Raw genomic sequence first — 16,780 nt, forward strand, 5'->3', positions numbered from 1 at the left:
CCCCCCCAGCACAGCTAAGAGTCTCATGGGGGCCATGGCCCTGTGAAGTCAGGGCAGACACAATGGGGCCCGTATTTCCCCCTAGCCCCGGGCTGGACTTCCCAGCAGCGGTGAACTGGGGCCCTTATACTGCTGGGTTGTCAGCGGAGCTTGTGGCCTGGGAGCTCGGCCCCATGGAGCTGGGGTCATGGACAGGCCGGGCTCTGCCAGCTGGCCTGGGTTTCTGGTTCTGGCAAGGAGAAGGGTCTAGTGGTTAGAGCAGGCGGGGGGGGGGGGGGGGGGGGGCTGAGAGCCAGGACTCCTGGGTTCTCTTCTGGGTCTGGAAAGGGAGTGAGGCCTAGTGGTTAGGGCAGGGGAGAGGCTGGGAGCCAGGGCTCCTGGGTTCCCGCCCCGGCTCTGGGAGGGGAGTGGGGTGTAGGGGGCAGAGCTGGAGAGGGCTGGGAGCTAGGACGCCTGGGGGGCTCTCCCGGCTCTGGGGCTAGGGGTTGAGTGGGGGCTCCAGTTTGCGGAGCCGGTGAGCGGGACAGGCGGTCTGACGCGGCGGCGGCGGAGGAGCAGCGGGCCCGGAGCATGTCCAGGCCGGTTTGCTGGCGGCTGTGGCTGCAGGGCTGACTCCGAACCGTCCGGCGTGGCTTTGACTCAGCCCTGAGTCCGGCGTGGGGGGAGGCACACCTGGGCAGGGGGAGCTTGTGAAATCCACACCAGGCCCCGGGCTTTTCCCCGGCCAGCAGAAAGCCAAAGCTTTCATCTCCTGGCCACCAGGTCGGGTGGAGGGGGGCACCTCCCCGCTTGGCTCTTACATGTGCTGAGTCTGCTGGGAGAAAACCCAGGAGTCCTGGCTCCCAGCCTCCCCCCCCCCCCCCCAACCACTAGACCCCACATCCTCCCAGAGCCCGCAAGAACCCAGGACTCCTGGCTCCCAGCCTCCCCCCTCTAACCACTAGACCCCACATCCTCCCAGAGCCCGCAAGAACCCAGGACTCCTGGCTCCTCTTCCCAGGTGACTTTGGGGCCAGACAGACACATGGAATGAGGAAAATGAAGAAACTCCCCGAAAATCTTTTTAACCCTGAAATGCCCCCAACTTTGATTTCAGAGCAGTGACCCCCTGCCCTGGGCTCTGGGGTGGGCTTGTCCCTAACTATCTATCACCCCAGAAGCCACGAGGTCTAGTGGTTAGAGTGTGAAGGGGGCAGGATGGGAATCAGGGCCGGGGGGGGGGGCTCTCGGTAAGGAGCACTCACCCCGAGCCATCGTTGCTGGCCCCAATGCACATTCCTAACCAGCCCCCCGCGCCCCATGTGACCAGCCAGCTGCACCACATCCTGGTGCTGAGTGAGGGGCCCCCAAGTGCCCATAGACCCAGCCCCTGCGCCCCACCCCAGAGGCAGCTGCATGGAGAGCTCTGGGAGACGCCAAGTGTCCTGAGAGCTTTCGGAAGCAATCTGGCTCCCTGGCGTGCTGTCCCGCGGAGCAGCTGGGGGGCAGGAGGGGCAGATTGGCCCTGGGGGGTGGTGGCAGGAGCCGGATGTAGGTGAAGATCAATTGGACCTGGCTCTTGCTTAAGAGGCAAACAAGGAAGAAGATTTTCCCAGAATTTCCCCCTCTCCCCCGCCAATGCCTGAGAGGCCAGAGCAGCTATGGAGATAATAGAGCCGGACTCACGAGAGGGAGCTCCGGTTTCCAGTGACGCAGTGCGAGCCCTGGCACCGAGATCCTGCTACATCCCAAAGGTGTGTGAGCCCCAGCAGAGACCCTGCTGAACCCCAGTGATGCAGGGTGAACCCCAACATGGACACCCCGCTCTGCCCTCTGTGACAGTGCGAGCTCTGGTACTGGAACCCTCCTGCACCCCCAGTGATGCAGGGTGAACCCCAACATGGGCACCCCGCTCTGCCCTCAGTGACAGTGCGAGCTCTGGTACCGGATCTCCGCTGCACCCCCAGTGATGCAGTGTCAGCCCTGGCACTGGAACCCTGCTGCACCCCCAGTGATGCAGTGTGAGCCCTGGCACTGGGACCCTGCTGCACTCCCCAGTGATGCAGTGCGAGCCCTGGCACTGGGACCCTGCTGCACCCCCAGTGATGCAGTGTGAGCCCTGGCACTGGGACCCTGCTGCACCCCCAGTGATGCAGTGTGAGCTCTGGCACTGGAACCCTGCTGCACTCCTCAGTGATGCAGTGCGAGCCCTGGCACTGGGACCCTGCTGCACCCCCAGTGATGCAGTGTGAGCCCTGGCACAGGGACCCTGCTGCACCCCCAGTGATGCAGTGTGAGCCCTGGCACTGGAACCCTGCTGCACTCCTCAGTGATGCAGTGTGAGCCCTGGCACTGGAACCCTGCTGCATTCCTCAGTGATGCAGTGCGAGCCCTGGCACTGGGACCCTGCTGCACCCCCAGTGATGCAGTGCGAGCCCTGGCACTGGAACCCTGCTGCACCCCCAGTGATGCAGTGCAAGCCCTGGCAATGGATCTCTGCTGCACCCCCAGTGATGCAGTGTGAGCCCTGGCACTGGGACCCTGCTGCACCCCCAGTGATGCAGTGCAAGCCCTGGCAATGGATCTCTGCTGCACCCCCAGTGATGCAGTGTGAGCCCTGGCACTGGGACCCTGCTGCACCCCCAGTGATGCAGTGTGAGCCCTGGCACTGGGACCCTGCTGCACCCCCAGTGATGCAGTGCAAACCCTGGCAATGGCTCTCTGCTGCACCCCCAGTGATGCAGTGCAAGTCTTTGTACTGGGACTCCACTGTGCCGCCCCCCCCCTCCGCATGACACAGGGTGAGCCCTGGTACTGGAACTCCACTGCAGCCCCAGAGATGCAGTGTGAGCCCTGGCACAGGACTCCACCATGGCCCAGCCAGTGATGCAGTGTGAGCCCTGGCACCGAGATCCTGCTACATCCCAAAGGTGTGTGAGCCCCAGCAGAGACCCCGCTGAACCCCAGTGATGCAGGGTGAACCCCAACATGGGCACCCCACCCTGCCCCCAGTGATGCAGTGTGAGCCCTGGCGCTGAGACCCTGCTGCACCCCCAGTGATGCAGTGTGAGCCCTGGCGCTGAGACCCCACTGTGCCTTCAGTGACCAGACAGTCACTGCCAGTGGAGATGGGGTGGGGGCATCTCTTATGGAGCTGGCCCAAAGACACCAGCTGCCAATTCCACTGCATTACAGTGCCTTGGCTCGGCAGCAGGTCATATTGTCCTGGTAGGTGAGGTGACCTTCCCACCCCCACCCTCAGTGCCTTCCAGCACGCCCACAGCAAACCAGTGCATTGCTCATCTCCCAGCCTGCCAATACTGGGTGTCCAGCAGCATGGGGGTATCTGGTCCCCCACAGCAGCTGACATACAGGGCTGGTTCCCCACTGTGGTCTGCCCCACTAGACTGGGCTTAAAACAACTATCTATAGCTACAGCCCATCTCTCTTGCTGGTCCTTTCTTTCTTTCTTTTTCTTTCTTTCTCACCAATTACCTTGCACCCCTCATTTTTCATGTCCCCTCACTCTTCCCAAACTCTTTCCAGCAGTCAGCTTTCCTCTCAGGTGTATGAGTGAAGGGGAAGAAAAGAAATGTGTGTGTGTGTGTGGGGGGGGGGAGTGACGCCTTTGCCAGAGACACCCAGGGTAGTGGTGGTGGCAGCGGTGGGATTAGATCATGCCTTCATCACCGTTTCCCTCCCCCCACGAAAATTTTAAAGGGAGAGCGCGCCGGCTGGCCATACATTCTAGAGATGTGTGTCATCTCTTGCCCTATTGCACGCCACCCACTTCAAAATGTGTGTGCTGCAAGTCAGAGGAAGAGTTTTTCAAGCAGTGATCTCTCTCTCTCTCTCTCTCTCTCTCTTGCGCTCCCCCCTTTTTATTTCTGAATGGAAAAGGAATGAGTCAAGATGTGTCATCCTTTGAAAAAACACACACACATTTGCAAAAAGAGCTATGCTCCCTGGTATATAAAGAGCAATTTGTAGTGGTGTTACATGCACACACACACACACACACACACACTCACACAAAGTACAGTGAAGAGGTTGTGTGGCACTTTTTTTTTTACCTGCAAGGGGGAGGGCGGGGCGGAAGGTGCGTGGTGTTGATTTTTGTGTGAGAGAGTGTGTGTGTGTGTGTGTGTGTTGATAGAGGAAGTGTGGGGGAAACTATCAGGGTTTTTTTTTCCCCCAATCTACCTCAAAAAAGAATCAGAAAACCCAGGAATTTTCGGAAAGCAGGTGGCCGCGAAGAAAATACGTTTGCCCCCCAAAACCCAACAAAAGTGGGAACAAGAGCAAGAGAGAGAAAGCCATCACCCCACTGTACAAACTCAAAAACCAACTGACCAAAACCAAAACAAAAAAAATCAAAGCAAAGCAACCCACAAACTTTAAAATCCAAACCAGAAGAAAGGACAAAATATTGCAGGAGAAGAAAGAGTTAAAACGCAGGGACCCCAGAACACTACCTTAGCCTCAAACCCCGGCCAAACCTAAAAACATGAAAAGTAAGTTCTGATTTTTTTTATTTTTTCCCTAAACTTCCAAAAATGTTGCTGCTTTTTTTCCCCTTCTTCTTCATGAAGTAATTTCTTCCTTTACAATTCTCTTTCTTTCTAGCCCAAGCAGTGTAACCAGACTGTGTGTGCATGGAGAGATACCTGCACCCGGATTTAGACCTGTAGAGATGCATGTACTTTGTATGTTTCACGTGCTGTGTTAATCACTTGCTTTTTTTCCCTGATGTTGTGTTTTATTCATGGGCGTGTGGATAGACACGCTGGGTGTGTCTGAGGCAGTATCCGTATCTATCCTTTGCAATGTATAGATGGATATGTCATGCATAGACTGATGCTTTTATGTCTCTATAGTCATGTCTTTAACATATGCTGATTTTGGTATTTGTTGCGCTACATGTACGATCTGTCTCTACGTGGATTTTGAAAGATGAAGTTTTTATCGCTAAATGCCGGTCACCGTTTATTTTGCCGTGCGCACAAAAGCTAGCAAAAAATATATTTCCATTGCTAGCCATCAATCTGACAGCAAAGTAAGAATGTTTGTGGGGTGAGGGAGATGCAGTAGAGTTTGCTGGAAGAATATTTTGGGGGTGCATTTTGTGTGGTGCGGGCAACTGGCGTTGGAACAGCGGGCAGGCGTGAACTTTTTGGACCTCCTTTTTGAAGTCCATATTGTTCCCCCTGTTACAATTTCCAACCCAGGTGAGCGTTGAAATCAATGTGAAAAATACGTGTGCTCTATCATTTTGCACAACTGTGCGAATGTAAAGGAGTAAAAAAAAAAGAGGGGAGAAAAAAGGCTTCAGAATGAAACGATCCGTGGAAACTCACTTTTGCCTGGCTCCGTGTGTGTCTGTACCTGATGGGTGCTTTGCCATCTGAGTTTTGTGGGTGCTTGTGAGTTTGCTCACTGCATGGGCAGATGCTTCTGCCTGATTGTGGGTACGGCTGTATTTCCCTAAACACAACATGCTGGTAGGGTTGCCGCATGTCTGGTTTTCGCCCAGACTGTCCATTATTTGGGTCCCCCATCCAGTAAAAAAAATAGAAAATCCTGGACATGTATTTCCTGTTTCCCTCAGAGGGAAGCCCATTGGGGAAAATTTTCCCCTGCTGCATGTGGTGGGGGCGGGGGAGTGAGGAGCGCGAGCCATTTAAAGGCACATCACCCTTTTTTTTTTTCTCAACAACTTTGGCGTCCCCCCCTTTTTGTGTGTGCTCAACAGAATTTTTTCCCTGTGTTTTTTTTTTGGGCGGGGAGGGAGGGGGAGTTGTTCGGTATTTTTTGTTAAATCATTTAGCAACTCCACATGCTGGGTCTAGCGGACCGTCGGTCCCTGGTGCATGGCGAGATGCGTCTGCCTGTCTCGAAGACACTGCCCCCAGTGGGGTGGATGTGATGGGGACATGGTTCAGCCTACGGTGGGTATCAAGCATAGACGGGTTCGTCTGCGTTAGCAAGGGCTGCCGGGCTACAGCTGCAGGCCGGCGCTGCGCAGATCTGATGTGCCCGGCAGGGCCCGGGCAGCGGGTCCGTTTCTCGTCCTCCAGATGTGGCTGGCGCACTGGTGGGCATTTCTGGGCCCTGGATGCCCCAGGGTGCTCTGTGGGGTGACGGGGAAGGCCAGGGCTCCGGGGAATGCTCAGGCCGTTCCAGCATGCACAGAGATGGCTAAGGCCTAGCTCCATGGCCTGGGACAGCCAAGGCAGCCATGGCAAGTCCCTCCAGCCGGGCCTGGCTCGCTGCGAAGGTGGGCTTGGTACCCACAGCCCCAGCGACCGATCTGTCCCCAGGCACCCCCACCTCACTGGCTATCCCCATCAGCCCTCTGTCTGTCCACCCCTCCCAGTCTGTCCGTCCCTATCACACCTCTGTCTGTCCGTCTCCCCACCCCTCTGTCTGTCCATCCCCATCACCCTTCTGTCTGTCCTTCCCCATCACCCTTCTGTCTGTCCTTCCCCCCACGTCTCTGTCTGTCCATTCTCCCACTTCTGTCTGTCCGTCCCCATCATCTCTCTGTCTGTCCATCCTCCCACTTCTGTCTGTCCGTCCCCATCATCTCTCTGTCTGTCCATCCTCCCACTTCTGTCTGTCTGTCCCCATCATCTCTCTGTCTGTCTTTCCCACACCCCTCTGTCTGTCCATCCCCATCACCCTTCTGTCTGTCCATCCTCCCACCTCTGTCTGTCCGTCCCCATCACCTCTCTGTCTGTCCCTCCCCCACCCCTCTGTCTGTCCATCCCCATTACCCCTCTGTCTGTCCATCCTCCCACCTCTCTCTGTCCATCCCCCACCCCTCTGTATGTCCATACACTGTGTATCTACCCATCCCCACCTCCTCTATCTATTCATCCCCATGCAACCTGCTATGTGTGGCAATCCATCCTCATTCCCTCCTCTATCTCTCCCTATCCACTCCTTCTATCTATCTCCACCCCCCCATCTATCTATCTATCTATCTATCTATCTATCTATCTAACCCCACCCACCCTCTCTCTCTCTCTCTGTCTATTTGTCTGTCCCAGGATACCCTCGGCCGCCCTGCGGCTGGTACCACACACTGATCACACACAACCTTGTCTGGTTTGGATGCAGGCCAGACCTGCCTTGCTGGAAGGGCAGGTCGCGTGGCCCCACCGAGCAAGGCCTGGCTCGGGGGGCTCGGGGCTCAGGCTGTCCGACTCGGCGCCCGGCAGGGTGCTCAAGCCCAGAGTGATGCGACCTGCTCCAGCACCGCCCTGTGTGCGCCTGGAACCTGCCGCTGGGCCTGTCTGGGGAGGCACCCTGGCCCACTGTGTCTGCTGTGCTGGGAGGGGGCTTCCGCCCTGTTAGGTGGAGGGTTGCCCGGTGTCCGGTTTTCGCCCAGACTGTCCGTTATTCCGGTTCCCCGCCCGGTTTAAAAACCAGAAAATACCGGACAATTCGGGATTTCCTGTTTCCCTCGGACAGAATCCCAGCAGGGACAATTTTCCCCTGCCGCGTCTGGCGGGGGCGGGGGAGTGAGGAGCGCGGGGCCGTTTAAAGGCACAGCGCCCCTTTTTTTTCGTAATAATTTTGCTCTCCCCTGCTGGAATTCTGCCTCGCCCCCTTTGCTCCCAGCGCCCCCTGCTGGCCATCCTGGATTTGGCACATGTAGGAAGTTTGGGGGCTCTCAGCTGTGGGGGAAAGGGGTGTAACATGGGAATGGGGACCTGGGCTTCTCCAGAGGTGGGATTCCAGGGGTTGCAGGAGAGAGAGGCAGCTGGGCATATCCAGGCCCACGCTCACACACACCACTGGGGTGCAGGGTAGCTCATGGGGCAAGGGGGCACAGGGAGGGGTTGGGCCCTGAGCCCCATGGGATTCTCCCTCACCAGGACCCAAACCTCCCACTCCTGCCCCTCCCCTCCCCGATTGCCCCCACGCCCTCCCTCCCAGCTCTTGTCCTCTGCATGACCGGGCTCCCCCAAAACAATGCTCCCCCACCCACTCCCTGAACCCCACAGGCACCCCTCCCTTACACCTACCCCCATCTCTCCTGCCCCCCGTGCCTGATGGGCAGCCCCTGCCCTCACGCACCCCATGGGCAGCCCCTGCTCCCCGCCCATCCCTCCCTCCCTCAGGGCCAGGCGTTCTGCGGCCTGTTGGGTGACTCAGGGGTCAGGTCTCGACAGGCTCAGGGGTGAGCTCATTGCGGGCTGCAGGCCTCAGCGTGGTCCCACAGCCCTTGCATGGGAGGGAGGCAGGGGTGGGGGATGGGTGGGCAGAGAGAGGGCAGGGGTAGAGGATAGATGCTGGGGGGTGGCTGGGCAGGGGGGGGCAGAAGTGGGAGATGGGTGGCTGGGGATGGCTGGGCAGGGACGGGGGCAGGGGCAGGGGTGGGGGGTGGATGGCTCGGGGGTGGCTGGGCAGGGAGGGGGCAGGGTGAGGGATGGGTACTGGGGGGTGGCTGGGCAGGGAGGGGGCAGGGTGGGGGATGGGTGCTGGGGGGTGGCTGGGCAGGGGGGGCAGAAGTGGGAGATGGGTGGCTGGGGATGGCTGGGCAGGGATGGGGGCGGGGTGGAGGATGAGTGCTGGGGGGTGGCTGGGCAGGGAGGGGGCAGGGGTGGGGGGTGGATGGCTGGGGGGTGGCTGGGCAGGGAGGGGGCAGGATGGGGGATGGGTGCTGGGGGTGGCTGGGCAGGGACGGGGAACGGATGTTGGGTCACCCTCTTTTGTACCAGAGTCAGTCCTTAGCTTCAGTGGCTACTGCCCGTGGACACTGGCGTAGGGAGACCCGGACCCGCCCGCCCCCAGAATCGCTGCCGTGGGCGCGTCTCTGAACTAGGGAAGTGAAACATCCGTTCACTGACGAGTCGAGTAACCTCGTGAATTCTTATTGGTCACTCGACTAGTCTATAGCCCCCGGGGGCGGGGCCCACTCCCAAGGAGCCCCCTGCCCCTCCACGCTGCTGCCTCTGTATCAGAGGCAGCAGCGCGGGGTCCCAGGCGGGAGCTGGTCCACGAGGGGAGTCGGCTTAAAAACCAGCTCCCCTCACGGTCCAGCTGCCTGTTGCCCTGCGCTGCTACCTCTGATACAGAAGCAGCAGCCCCTGTCTAGGGCGGGTCTCAGCTCCTGGACCTGAGCCAGGCGGCCTGCCTGCCCGCCCGGCTCCTAATACACCTGAAATGCAGAGCCGCGGCGGGGGTAGGTCCCGGACCCGTTTCAAGCCAGAACTGAGCCGGGCTGCTGGCCAGCCTGCTGAAACATTCCCTGGCAAGGGCCGGGGAGGGGGGGGGGGAGTGCGCACAGTCTGTACCATAACCCGATCAGCGTTGCTTCCCGGTTAATCGGTTAATCGACGGCTCTACTGCATCCCTAGTCTGAACCCGCCGCTTTCCTGGGCCTCTGCCATCTGAAACCCCGGTGGCTTCACCTCTGGAGATCTTAGTTCTGCTCCCCCGTCCCACGCAATCCCTCCTCCTCCCCCCCTTGCTCCTGCCCCCCACCTGCTCCCAGGACTCTCCCCCTCCTCCCTCGCCCCATCCAGGCCCAGCTGGGTTCCAACCCCACAGCCTGCTTTCTGGAGGCCATGGGGGTAGAGGGACCCGACCCAGCCAGATTTAGGTGCTGGAGCAGCAAAACATGGACCTAACGAGGTGTGAACTTTGACCCCAGCATGCCGGGCAGGGGTGGGAAGAGAGCTGGGGGTTCTCGCCAGCCCCAGGGCAGGGCTACCCGGCTCAGGGGGCAGAGAATGGGGTGCAGAGGAATGGAAATGGTGGAGGAGTCAGGAGGAAACTGGGCAAAAGACCCTACCATAATAGCCCCTCCCTGGGAAGACCCTACAATAATAAAGTGGGATGCGGGAGGCTGGGAGGGACTCTGGGGAGCTGCAGGGCTGTGTATGCTGGTTTGTTATTGTAGGGTCTTCCATAAAAGCAGACTGGTTTGTTGTGATAGGGTCTGCCATGAGTACACACTGGTTTCTTAGTGTGCCGTCTGTTGTTGTAGGGTCTCCTGTCTGATTTGTTATTGTAGGGTCTACAAATCCTGACTGGTTTGTAGTTGTAGGGTCTCCTGTACACACAGACTGGTTTGTTGTAGGGTCTTCCCTAAACACAGGCTGGCTGGTTATTGTAGGGTCTCCTGTAAACACGGACTGGTTGGTTATTGTAGGGTCGCCTGTAAACACTGACTGGTTGGTTATTGTAGGGTCTCCTGTAAACATGGACTGGTTGGTTATTGTAGGGTCTCCTGTAAACACGGACTGGTTGGTTATTGTAGGGTCTCCTGTAAACATGGACTGGTTGGTTATTGTAGGGTCTCCTGTAAACACAGACTGGGTTGGTTGTTGTAGGGTCTCCTGTAAACACGGACTGGTTGATTATTGTAGGGTCTCCTGTAAACACGGACTGGTTGGTTATTGTAGGGTCTCACATAAACATGGACTGGTTGGTTATTGTAGGGTCTCCTGTAAACACTGACTGGTTGGTTATTGTAGGGTCTCCTGTAAACACGGACTGGTTGGTTATTGTAGGGTCTCCTGTAAACACTGACTGGTTGGTTATTGTAGGGTCTCACGTAAACACTGACTGGTTGATTATTGTAGGGTCTCACGTAAACACGGACTGGTTGGTTATTGTAGGATCTCCTGTAAACACTGACTGGTTGGTTATTGTAGGGTCTCACGTAAACACGGACTGGTTGATTATTGTAGGATCTCCTGTAAACACTGACTGGTTGGTTATTGTAGGGTCTCCTGTAAACACTGACTGGTTGATTATTGTAGGGTCTCACGTAAACACGGACTGGTTGGTTATTGTAGGATCTCCTGTAAACACTGACTGGTTGGTTATTGTAGGGTCTCCTGTAAACACTGACTGGTTGATTATTGTAGGGTCTCCTGTAAACACTGACTGGTTGGTTATTGTAGGGTCTCCTGTAAACACGGACTGGTTGATTATTGTAGGGTCTCCTGTAAACACTGACTGGTTGGTTATTGTAGGGTCTCCTGTAAACACTGACTGGTTGATTATTGTAGGGTCTCACGTAAACACGGACTGGTTGGTTATTGTAGGATCTCCTGTAAACACTGACTGGTTGGTTATTGTAGGGTCTCCTGTAAACACTGACTGGTTGATTATTGTAGGGTCTCCTGTAAACACTGACTGGTTGGTTATTGTAGGGTCTCCTGTAAACACAGACTGGTTGATTATTGTAGGGTCTCCTGTAAACACGGACTGGTTGGTTGTTGTAGGGTCTCATGTCTGGACACACAGAGTGGATGGTAATTGTAGGGTCTCCCTGTGTGCACACTGGCGGGTTATTGTAGGGTCGCCCGGTGCTCAGCCTCACAGGGCGAGGGAAGGGCCTGGATTCCTTCTGGCTGAGGGAAGCAGCAGACAGGAAGCAGGCAGGGAAGGAGGCAGGAGATAGACAGGGAGATAAAAGCAGCTCCGGCCACAGCTGAGGCGGCTTCTCCGGCAGCCCCTGCCAGCTGCGCGTCAGGGCGGGAGAATCCCGGCCAGGCTGCCAGCTCCCGCTGGGGGGGTGCTGGGAAAACAGGGAGAGGACAAACAAGAGAGCGAGGGAGGGAGGCGTGACCTGAAAACCCCTCGGTTCCCCCCCCCCCACTGCAATCAGTGACCAAAAGTGACCCGGGGCCCCCGGCCGCACACACAGCCCGGACACGAGGCCAGGTGGTCAGCCGAGGGTCACGCCCGCCCGGCACGTCCGCGCACGAGTCACCCCCGAGGCCGGCGCGGCGGGTCGGGGGGAGTGAGAGAGAGGGAAGGAGAAAGCCACCGCACACGAGGAGCGGGGCGCTGGGGAGAAGACGGAGCAAAGGCCCGAGGTGCAGGGAGCGGGCCCAGCCGGCAGGCGAAGGCCGGAAGCCGTGGGCGATGGGCTGGCCCCGGCCGGCGGGAATGTGCGGAATCCGGCCGGTCTGTCTGGCCCTAGGAACGCAGCTGGTCCTGCGGGAGGAGAACCAGCATCCTCTGGGGGGGTCTGGAGCCCCCCAGAGCCAGTGTGCACAGCCAGCAGGGGGCAGCACAGTGTATGGGGGGATGGGACACACAGCATGTCTAGGAGGGTAGGGGGGTTCAGTCACCGTAAATGCTAATAGTTGGCCAGGGAGAGAACCCAGGAGTCCTGGCTCCCAGCCATGCCCCCCCCCCAACCCTGCTCTAACCACTGGGCACTGCTCCCTTCCCAGAGCCACACAGTGAACCCAGGAATCCTGGCTCCCAGACCCACCCTGCTCTAACCACTAGACTCCGCTCCCGTCCCAGAGCCAGGGAGAGAACCCAGGAGTCCTGGCTCCCAGCCATGCCCCCCCCCCCAACCCTGCTCTAACCACTGGGCACTGCTCCCTTCCCAGAGCCACACAGTGAACCCAGGAATCCTGGCTCCCAGACCCACCCTACTCTAACCACTAGACTCCACTCCCGTCCCAGAGCCAGGGAGAGAACCCAGGAGTCCTGGCTCCCAGCCATGCCCCCCCCACCCTGCTCTAACCACTGGGCACTGCTCCCTTCCCAGAGCCACACAGTGAACCCAGGGATCCTGGCTCCCAGAGCCACCCTACTCTAACCACTAGACTCCGCTCCCGCCCCAGAGCCAGGGAGAGAACCCAGGAGTCCTGTTTCTCTCCCCCTGCAGGCAGTGTGTGCCGGCTGCTGGTAGTGCTGCTAAGCCTCTGCGAGGGACTGCAGGGGCTCCCTGCCCCCCGCCTGAAGCCCTTGGACCCCCGGGCCGACTTCGATGCCATCATCAGCCTGGCCAAGAACCTGCTGAGTGACACCAAGCACCTGTTCCATCACTTTGTACGTCCGCCGCCCCCGGCCCCCAGCATCTGGCCACCTTTCCTCCTGCCCCCTGGACCAGACCCCAAGGCCCAGATACACCAATCCCCTCCCCCCGCCTTCCAGAGCAGCCCCCCCCCCCCAGCCCAGGTGCCCGGTACCCATCCCTCACCCCCGAGGTTAGACCTTCGGGCCCATCTGTCCACCCCCCATCTTCTGCTCAGGTCAACCTCCAGGGGCAGCTACCCCAGCACCGCTTCCCAGATCAGACCCCCACAGCCCATCTACCCTGGCACCCCTCCTCTGCCCCCTTTGGACCCATCTACTCCTGCATCCTGCCCGCTCCTGCCCCCGGATCATCCCCCCCGGCCCATCTTCCCCGGCTCCCCCCCTTCCGTCTGTGGGGGGAGGTGGTGTGAGAACACACCAAGCTCCCCAACCCCCCCATCCGTTCCCAGGAGAGGGAGTTGCGGGGGACGGTCTGGGCCGGTTCTGATCCCCTCCTCCCTCCCGCAGAAATCCCGCTACCCGGCTGAGGGGGAGCACAAGATGGACACGCTGCCCGTGCTGTCCATGAGCGCTGTGGAGCTGGCCAGCATCCAGGTGAGCGGGTCCCCCCTGCCTGGGGGCTGGTGGGTTGGGTGGGGGAGGGGGCTGGGAGCTCAGGATGCCTGGGTCCTGTATTTAACTTCCATCCCTTCCTGTGTATCTGCAGTGAGGATAAGGACCCCTCCCTGTTGGGGGGGGGGAAGTAGGCACCTACCTTCCGGCCCCCCCCAAAAACCTGGGGACCCAGCCTCTGATTCTAGGGGGATGCTGGTGTATGTAGTGGGGAGGGGGGATGCTCAGGGTGCAGGGGGGATCCAGGCAGGTCCCAGGGGCTCAGTGGCCATGGGTAACCCTCTCTTTGCCCCAGGTGCCCGGGGGCCTGGCGCGGCTCAGCGCAGACCTGCAGAGCTACCAGAAGCACTTGGAGTGGCTGCGCCGGGCGGGACCTGTGCTGAGGCCCCTGGAGCCGGACGTGGGCGCCCTGCATGCTCGGCTGGAGCGCCTGCTGAGGCGCCTGGAGCACCTGGTATGCGGCGGAGTCTGGGCCAAGGGGCGGAGCCTGGGGGAGCCACACCTGGCTTGGGGGGCGGGGCTTGGGGGATAGACATTTAGGCTGAGGCATACACCTCACGGAGGAGGGTGGAGCCTAGGGTAAGGGGCGGAGCCTGCGGGAGCCACACCTGGCCTGGGGGGCGGGGCTTGGGGGATGGACATTTAGCCTGAGGCATACACCTCACGGAGGAGGGTGGAGCCTAGGGTAAGGGGCGGAGCCTGCAGGAGCCACACCTGGCCTGGGGGGCGGGGTTTGGGGATGGACACTTAGCCTGAGGCATACACCTCACAGAGGAGGGTGGAGCCTAGGGCAAGGGGTGGAGCCTGCAGGAGCCACATCTGGCCTGGGGGGCGGGGCTTGGGGGATGGACATTTAGCCTGAGGCATACACCTCACGGAGGAGGGTGGAGCCTAGGGTAAGGGGCGGAGCCTGCAGGAGCCACACCTGGCCTGGGGGGCGGGGCTTGGGGGATGGACATTTAGGCTGAGGCATACACCTCACAGAGGAGGGTGGAGCCTAGGGTAAGGGGCGGAGCCTGCAGGAGCCACACCTGGCCTGGGGGGCGGGGCTTGGGGATGGACATTTAGCCTGAGGCATACGCCTCATGGAGGAGGGTGGAGCCTAGGGCAAGGGGCGGGGACTAAGGGCTCTTTGGCTGAAGGGTGGGGCTGAGGGTGGGGGCGTGTTGGGGGGGCAGGAGGGACTCACACACCTGCTGTGAGAGAGACACCAGCAGGGGGCAGCGCCAGTCTCACTCCCCTCTCTCCCCTCCCCCAGATGGCCAAGCTAAACCTGACGCGGCCCAGCGACCCACTGCCCTCGCTGCCCTCCCATGGCACCCACTGGATGGTGGTGCAGGCCGGCCACGCCATCTTCCACAGCCTCCACCTCTACCTGGACTGGGCCGCCCGCGCCCTGGTTCTGTTCCGCAACAAGCTGTGAGGGGCGGGGCCCAGGGGCCCGGGCCAAAGGACGCGCTGGGTCCCCCACCCAGCATTCCAGGAATGGGGGACCCAGCCCCCAGCCATGGCACCTGCAGACTCCCCCCCCCCCCCCGCCGAGGGTGCAGGGACCCTGCTTCCCAGCTATGGCACCGCCAGGACCTGCCCGCCGCCCATAGGGGGTGCTTGGTGGCTCCCCCCCACCGATGTAGCAAACGTTTATTTATGCAACACGCTTATTTATTTATTTATTTTGTTATCGGTAGGAGATCGGGGGAGGGGGCTCGTTAGCCTGTTCCTGGTTTAATTAATTCATTCCCTCAAGTGGGGAGAGGGTCCGAAGGCCTCGGAGCGAGGGACGGGATACGCGGGGCTCAAGGGGAACAGTCTGACCCATTTCCCCTCTGCCTGTGCCCCGGCCGTCACCCTTCCGCCTCCTCTCCTCGGGGGGGCTCCTCTGCTCGCTTTCACCCCCTTTCATCATGCGGCCGCCTCCTCCCTTCCATCCCCATCCCCCCTCTCCATCCTCCCTTCCATCCCCATCCCCCCCTCTCCTTCCTCCCTTCCATCCCCACCCCCCCTCCTTCCTCCCTTCCATCCCCACTCCCCCTCCTTCCTCCCTTCCATCCCCATCCACCCCTCACCTTCCTCCCTTCCATCCCCACCCCCCCTCCTTCCTCCCTTCCATCCCCACTCCCCCTCCTTCCTCCCTTCCATCCCCATCCACCCCTCACCTTCCTCCCTTCCATCCCCACCCCCCCTCTCCTTCCTCCCTTCCATCCCCATCCCCCCCTCCTTCCTCCCTTCCATCCCCACCCCCCCTCCTTCCTCCCTTCCATCCCCATCCATCCCTCACCTTCCTCCCTTCCATCCCCACCCCCCCCTCCTTCCTCCCTTCCATCCCCATCCACCCCTCACCTTCCTCCCTTCCATCCCCACCCCCCCCTTCCTCCCTTCCATCCCCATCCACCCCTCACCTTCCTCCCTTCCATCCCCACCCCCCTCCTTCCTCCCTTCCATCCCCATCCACCCCTCTCCTCCCTTCCATCCCCATCCACCCCTCACCTTCCTCCCTTCCATCCCCATCCACCCCTCCTTCCTCCCTTCCATCCCCATCCACCCCTCTCCTCCCTTCCATCCCCATCCACCCCTCCTTCCTCCCTTCCATCCCCATCCACCCCTCTCCTTCCTCCCTTCCATCCCCATCCACCCCTCTTCTCCCTTCCATCCCCATCCACCCCTCACCTTCCTCCCTTCCATCCCCATCCACCCCTCTCCTTCCTCCCTTCCATCCCCATCCACCCCTCTCCTCCCTTCCATCCCCATCCACCCCTCACCTTCCTCCCTTCCATCCCCATCCACCCCTCACCTTCCTCCCTTCCATCCCCATCCACCCCTCTCCTCCCTTCCATCCCCATCCACCCCTCTTCTTCCTCCCTTCCATCCCCATCCACCCCTCTCCTTCCTTCCTTCCTCCCTTCCATCTCCATCCACCCCTCTCCTTCCTCCCTTTCATCCCCATCCACCCCTCTTCTTCCTTCCTTCCATCCCCATCCACCCTCTTCTTCCTCCCTTCCATCCCTATCCACCCCTCTTCTTCCTCCCTTCCATCCCCATCCACCCCTCTTCTTCCTTCCTTCCATCCCCATCCACCCCTCTCCTTCCTCCCTTACATCCCCATCCACCCCTCTCCTTCCTTCCTTCCATCCCCATCCACCCCTCTCCTCCCTTCCATCCCCATCCACCCCTCACCTTCCTCCCTTCCATCCCCATCCACCCCTCACCTTCCTCCCTTCCATCCCCATCCACCCCTCTCCTCCCTTCCATCCCCATCCACCCCTCTTCTTCCTCCCTTCCATCCCCATCCACCCCTCTCCTTCCTTCCTTCCTCCCTTCCATCCCCATCCACCCCTCTCCTTCCTCCCTTTCATCCCCATCCACCCCTCTTCTTCCTTCCTTCCAT

General features: G+C 59.9%; 1 protein-coding gene across 1 annotated transcript; it reads left to right on the forward strand.

Annotated features, from left to right (window-relative positions):
- Positions 1 to 4,064: 4,064 nt before the first annotated feature.
- IL11 (interleukin 11) lies at positions 4,065 to 15,351 on the forward strand. The gene is made up of 5 exons (XM_075915473.1): positions 4,065 to 4,493; positions 12,632 to 12,795; positions 13,291 to 13,377; positions 13,691 to 13,849; positions 14,654 to 15,351. The coding sequence occupies exons 1-5, from the start codon at positions 4,487 to 4,489 to the stop codon at positions 14,816 to 14,818; spliced, it is 582 nt and encodes a 193-aa protein (XP_075771588.1). The 5' UTR covers positions 4,065 to 4,486; the 3' UTR covers positions 14,819 to 15,351.
- Positions 15,352 to 16,780: the final 1,429 nt, after the last annotated feature.

Source organism: Pelodiscus sinensis, unplaced genomic scaffold (assembly GCF_049634645.1).
Source record: "Pelodiscus sinensis isolate JC-2024 unplaced genomic scaffold, ASM4963464v1 ctg34, whole genome shotgun sequence".
Classification (NCBI taxonomy): Eukaryota; Metazoa; Chordata; order Testudines; family Trionychidae; genus Pelodiscus; species Pelodiscus sinensis.

Coding starts and splice junctions, on each gene's coding strand:
- IL11 (XM_075915473.1), top strand. Junction 12,796..13,290: donor AGCACCTGTTCCATCACTTT/GTACGTCCGCCG, acceptor TCCCTCCCGCAG/AAATCCCGCTACCCGGCTGA. Junction 13,850..14,653: donor TGAGGCGCCTGGAGCACCTG/GTATGCGGCGGA, acceptor CCCCTCCCCCAG/ATGGCCAAGCTAAACCTGAC.